General features: G+C 42.1%; 1 protein-coding gene across 1 annotated transcript; it reads left to right on the top strand.

Moving 5' to 3' along the window:
* The first annotated feature begins 2,435 nt into the window (after positions 1-2,435).
* LOC131245769 (polyphenol oxidase, chloroplastic-like) lies at positions 2,436-6,523 on the top strand. Its single transcript, XM_058245450.1, has 2 exons — positions 2,436-3,029; positions 5,133-6,523. The coding sequence occupies exons 1-2, from the start codon at positions 2,478-2,480 to the stop codon at positions 6,339-6,341; spliced, it is 1,761 nt and encodes a 586-aa protein (XP_058101433.1). The 5' UTR covers positions 2,436-2,477; the 3' UTR covers positions 6,342-6,523.
* Positions 6,524-6,826: the final 303 nt, after the last annotated feature.

A 6,826-nucleotide genomic window follows, 5' to 3' on the forward strand; every position in this document is an offset into this window, starting at 1 on the left:
AATTCACCAACCCTAATATGATTATTACTGAGCCTAATATGAAATTTACCAAGGCTAACATGAAATTGATCGAGGCTAACATGAAATTGACCGAGCCGAACTTGAAATCGACCGAGCCTAACATGAAATTGACTGTGCCCAACTTGAAATTGATCAAGCCCAACTTGAAATTGACCGAGCCTAACATGAAATGCAGTGAGTTTAACATTATATTCACCAAGCCTAACTTGAAATTGACGATCAAGAACTTCATGAGAATATTGCTAGTCGGCGATATTCCCCAATGAAATTCATATTCAGCTCGGTCATTTTCATTTGAGGCTTTGTCAATTTCATGCTACTCTTGGTCAATTTCATGTGAAGCTTGGTCAATTTCATGTTACCCTCGGTTAATTATATGTGAAGCTCGGTGAATTTTAAGTAAGGCTGAGTCAATTTCATGAAAGAAATTAACCAAGCCTCAAATGAAATTGATCATGCTTAATATGAAATTTACTGAGCCTCACATGAAATTGACCAAGCCTAGCATGAAAATGACTAAGCTGAACATGAGTGAAATTGACCGTGAATATCATGAAATTGACCGAGCTGAACATAAGCCATTGACCGCAAACTAAGTGAAATTGACCACGAATATCGTGAAATTGACCGACGAAGAAGTGAAATTGATCGATAACTACTTGAAATTGATATCTTCAACTGAGTTAAATTGATCGCGAACATCGTGAAATTGACCAAGGACTCAATTAAATTAATCAAGCCTCAAATGAAAATGACCAAGAACTTAGTGAAATTGACTGCAAATATCGTGAAACTGACCGATAACTAATTGAAATTGATCGAGAACTTGCTTAATTTGGTGAAATTGACCGAGGACTGAGTGAAATTGACCGCGAACTGAGTTAAATTGATTGCGAACTTCATTAAATTGACTGATAAGTGAGTAAAATTGATCGAGAACTCGCTCATGAAGTAGTCGGTCAATTTCAAGTAGTTATCGATCAATTTAACTCGGTTCTCAGTCAATATGTTAATTCCAAGCAGTCCTCGGTCAATTTCACTTAGGCCTCGGTCAATTTCACTCAGTTCGTGGTAAATTTAACTCAGTTCGCGGTCATTAAAACTTAGTTCACGGTCAATTTAATTCAGTTCGCCATCAACTTTAGTTAGTCTTCGGTCTATTTCACTCGGTCTTCATTCAATTTTACTTTGGTTTTCATTCTTTGTTTAAAAAAGCCTCAAAGTGGGCCATTTGAGCATTAAATTTGCCTTATTTTTCAAGGCATGCCCTAAAATGTTTAAATAAAATAACTAGATTGTGGATAGTGCAGATATATCATATAAAATACGATTGGGTCCACATAATAAAGTCAAGGATTTGAAATATATCTGGCATTCGTAGCTTCTTTGATGGGGGCACCATTTTCGTCCTATCTTGGGTTGGCAAAAGTCGTAAATGAGTAATTAAGTTGGAAAAAGCTGGGTCACCGAAGGAACCATGGAGAGGGTGATGCCTACCATAGAAATCTCCAGATGGAATATAGTATACACCATGTTTTGTATATACCATCCAACCATTCATCAGGTGAGCACTACCAGGACTAAAGAACATACCAAAACGCAGGCAATTCAAATACTTAAGTGGGCCACACAACGTGAATATATAGGCTTTGGTAGTGATTGTACATCGCTCCTAGTGGTGGGTTCCACCTGAATTTTCGATCAGGGTAATTCATTGAATCTACACTGTACACAAGGTGACCCACCATATTCACGGTTTGGATTTCAAAGAAAATCACCGTCGGCCCCAACAACTCGAAAGTATGGGAAATTCATGCACGAGACGTCTAACAATTTAAGGCCGTTATAACGCCCGTTATTATGTTACACGAGACATCTTTTTGGACGAGAAAACCTAAAAAGGAAGAAAAAATGGCAAGTTCTAACTACTTTCGACCGTTATAACGGCACCTACTCTGAAATCTAGACATGCATGAAATCATACATAACAAGACATTACCTAGGTGGATAACACAATGGCGTGGATTCACATTCCATTCATTTTTAGACCTTAGCTAAGCTCACACGCGTATACAAGGCAACTCATGTACACCCCACACGTGTGCCATCCAATCCATCCATCACGCAGATGCCCTGACCCAAGAATCAGGTTGGTCCACTAGTCAGGTTGTGTACAGTATAAAACAAAAGAGAACCTGGCGCACCTCATCTATTGTCGTGGCCATCCCGCCACGTCTACCAGCTTTATTTTCGGGCCATGATATCTAAACGAGCAGACCCACCTAATGAATGGCTTGGATTTTGCACCTGAATGCCATGCTGGATCTATTTTGTAAACGCGTGTGAACTTAGCAAAGCTCTATCTTTAAATAGCCCATGGCCCATTCTTCTATTTAAGAAGCTCCCATTGCACTACATTGCTTTACCATGCAATCTACAACTTTCAAAACAACACCATGTCTCTCTCTCTTCTATTCACCACCACACCCATATCTACCTTCCCTACAAACCCTTTCTTCCAATTCAAGTGCCCTAGACCTGGACCCAATGCAGCTAAGTTAGACCCATGTTGCACTTGTAGTGTAAGAGATGAACCACCCCAACATAAACCAGCTGCACCAGACAAAAGACTACTAAGCTTACATAGGAGAAATGTTCTCTTGGGTCTAGGAGGAATGTATGGTGCAACCCTTGGCTCATCTAACAAGGTCGACGCCAAACCAGTGGCCCCACCTGACCTAAGAGATTGCGGACCGGCGGACTTGCCGGCCGGTGCCACTCCGACAAATTGCTGTCCACCTTATGCCGTCAAAATCATTGATTTCAAGAAGCCATCTATCTTTTCGCCAATGCGGCGGAGGCAGCCAGCTCACCTCCTCGATGATGGCTACATCGAGAAGTATAACCGGGCTGTGTTCCTTATGAAACAGTTGGACAGGTCGGACCCGCGGAGCTTTGCGCAACAAGCTAATGTCCATTGCGCCTATTGCGATGGAGCTTATGATCAGGTATTGAAGGATTATTTTCTAATGATTTTAGATCCTTGCATCTTCGTTGTATATGCCGATAGCTTTGGATATTTTTGCCATTACAATTAGTCTTCGTGACATACATGAGAGGATAATTCATCTTAAAATTTTAGCTGCTAGGCGGGTAAAAGCTGAGATTTTACAACGCAAGAGATTATATAAATTGTATCAGCTAATTTCATTCACTTCTTTTAACGCATGTAGCTTATGTCTATTAATACTCTTTTTTTTCTATCCAATAGATTGCACCATTTTCATCTAGTATATTTGTTACACCAGCTTGTGTTGTGTTATGACGGTACCTTAAAAACAAGACAGATCAAAGACTCAAGTAGACCACATCAATTCTCCCTCATGTCTAAATGAACGGGCTTGCCTACACTTGCTCTTGAGAAGTTATTGTAGTTAGAAGCTAGGTGGGACCCACCATGATGTTTGTAAAAAATCCAATCCGTCCATCCGTTTTGCTAGCTACTTTTAGGATATGAGGCCAAAAATGAGGTGGGTAGGTTATATTTCCATTCGGGAGGTGGCCCATCTCAAGCTCCTCCACTTTTTCAAGTAAGTATTTATAAATGCTATGTCATTGTTAGATCATGATCTGATGGTGATCTTACAGTTGGCCCACTAGTTTATAGAAAATACAGGTTAAACGGCCCTTTCGCTGATTTGTTTTATAACTGAATTTTGTTATTTGATAGCTTCATAAGATTATCGGGTAGGCCATACGTGTATGAAAATCGTAAACAATCTAAAAGAAAAATCTAGACCGTCCATTGCTTTTATAGATATCTGGCCTACCTGATAGTTGAACAGCCTATTTTCGGCCTAATGATGGGTCCATCTGATCCAAGGCTTGGATGTCCTACACACATACCAAGTTGGCGAAGGTGCCTCGTAATTACAGGGGCGCGTGTGGACTCTCAGGAGGCCAGATCCAGTACAACGTCGTGTATGTTAAGCCTAACGTACAACGCCATGTGTGGAGCCTACCATGATATGGGTGCATGAAAATCCATGCCGTCCATCATGTGCGGCCCCTCATGTTCTCCTTGGGACCCATAAAATTATGTAAAACCAAAGTCGTGTGGGCCACACCATGTAAAATCATGTGGTGTGACAGACCTGAGTTCTAGAATGGCCCCAATTTCTGAATCTATTACATGGCATATACAAAACACGCTGGGCCCACACAAACAATCTTGAAGGTTTTTAACATGCATCCCAATTCCAATTGCTCCGTGTTACGGCCCACCTGAGTTTTGGCTCAGTATTATCTTTGATCTTCAAGGAGATAATGAGAGGTCACAAATATTGGAAGGATTGTATCTCATGCACACATTATAGTAGGCCCCACACTTATTTGTTACTATTTCTAAGCATTTATTGGTGATGCCATTCATTGCGACGGTTTTCAACCGTTTCTAACTTTTTGCCGTGCCCCTACTGGCACATTTGAGTAGCAAACTCCTACTGAAGTCGCGTGTTCTGTGGGCCCCATCATGATGTATGTGTTGTATCAACACCATCCATACATTTTGAGAGATTATTTTAGGGCATTATCTAAAGAATTAGGCAGATCCAAGGCTGGAGTGGACTCCACCACAGAAAACATTGGGGACAGTAACACCCACCATAGAAACCTTCCGAAGTTCCACCATGATGTTTATTTCAGACCCAACTTGTCCATGTGTTAACGCAGACATGAAAGAAGGGAAAAAAGAAATATTAGCTTAATCAAGAACTTTTATGGCCCTTGGAACTTCTTAACGGTGGGCGTCACTCACCCTACTGTTTTCTATGGTAGGATCCACTAGAGCTTTAGATATGACTCGTTCTTTGGATCATGCCCTATTATAATCTCTTCAAATGGATGGACGCTGTGGATACAAAACATAAATCATGATGGGGTCCACAGAACTTGGTGACGTCACTTCAGTAGCCAGTCTCGCATCTAATCCGCCTCCATTTATTAACCATTCCTAAATAGGGATTTTGGTGTAGTGATGGTAGGCCGTTCCTGTCCCAAGCAATTTCTTGCAAAATCTCATTCCTTGATCACATTATTTCACTTAATAACAGGTGGGCTTCCCAGTCGAGATTCAGATTCACAATTCATGGCTCTTCTTCCCTTGGCACCGATACTACGTATACTTCCATGAACGTATACTCGGAAAGCTGATAGGTGATGACTCTTTCGCTCTCCCATACTGGAACTGGGATTCGCCTGATGGGATGAGCATTCCCAACATGTACGTGAACCAACCAGCTCTCTACGATCAGCTCCGTGACGCCAAACACCAGCCACCAGCATTAGTAGATTTTGACTACAACCTCCTCGACTCAAATTTAACTAGTGACCAGCTGATCACCAACAACCTCACTATCATGTACCGGCAAGTTGTGTCCAACGCCAAAACAGCTGAGCTCTTCCTCGGCGCACCCTACCGGGCTGGCGATGATCCCAACCCTGGGGCGGGCTCGGTAGAGACCGTACCGCATAATCCGGTGCACGGATGGGTTGGGGACCGTACTCAGCCCAATCTGGAGGATATGGGAACTTTCTACTCAGCTGCCCGTGACCCCATTTTCTTCGCCCACCATGCGAATGTTGATCGGATGTGGACACTTTGGAAAGGCTTAGGAGGGAAGAACCGAAAGGATTTCAATGATCCCGATTGGCTGAACGCGGGATTTCTCTTCTACGACGAGGACGCTAGGCTGGTGAGAGTGAAAGTGGCAGATTGTCTGGACACAAGAAAACTGCGATACGTCTACGAAGAAACCAGCATCCCATGGCTCACTGCAAGGCCTAAGGGGTCGAGGAAGAAACACAAGAGCTCGAAAACTGCCAACCAGTTTGGACCCGACCCGCGAACACTGACCTCAACCATTAGAGCCAAGGTTAAGAGACCTAAGTGGTCTAGGACTCGGAAGGAGAAAGAGGAAGAGGAAGAGATTCTAATCATGGATGGGATTGAGATTAGGAGGGATATGTTTGTGAAGTTTGATATTTATGTTAATGTGGATGGTGAGGATGATGAGAATTTGGGGGGCCCAGGGTCACATGAGTTTTGTGGGGCATTTATCAATGTGCCCCACAATCATTCTAAGATGGATGGAGATGGAAAGCCATTGAAAATGAAGACATCCCTTAGGTTGGGAATAACTGACTTGTTGGAAGATATTGAAGCTGATGGGGATGAGGAAATTGTGGTGAGTATAATCCCAAGGGCTGGAAATGGGGAGGATATAGTCATAGGAGCGATTAAGATAGAGTTTGGATCATGAAGAATAACATCAACTCATTAGAATATGAGTTGTTGGTAGTATGATATAATGAAGAGATCTTGTCTCTCTGCAGCTTCCTTACAAAAATAAATAGCACCCTCAGCTTAGGGTCTAATACCTGCTAAGTTTTTAAGTTTTTTACATGTTGAAAAGTGAAGGTTATAAATGGACTTTCATGTTAGTTTTTGTATGGTTGGTAGACTACCTGTTTAGAAATTAACTACTATACCAAAAGCCCAAGGACTAATGAGAAAACACAAGCTAGACCCTAATGCAAGATCACAACATACCACGACACTCCTCCAACATCCTCATCGTATTCCCGCTGGCCTCTTTTCTTAGTAGCACTTTCCACAATGGCAGTTGCACTCTGGTTATCAAGTAGCCATTTTCATTTTGTGGTGTCTTTCACCATGGTCTAGGTTGCAAGATCTACAGTCAACATCTGTGGGAATGCTCATTCTGGCCTCCTTCCAGTTAGCACT

This window comes from Magnolia sinica, chromosome 5 (assembly GCF_029962835.1).
Source record: "Magnolia sinica isolate HGM2019 chromosome 5, MsV1, whole genome shotgun sequence".
Taxonomy (NCBI): Eukaryota; Viridiplantae; Streptophyta; class Magnoliopsida; order Magnoliales; family Magnoliaceae; genus Magnolia; species Magnolia sinica.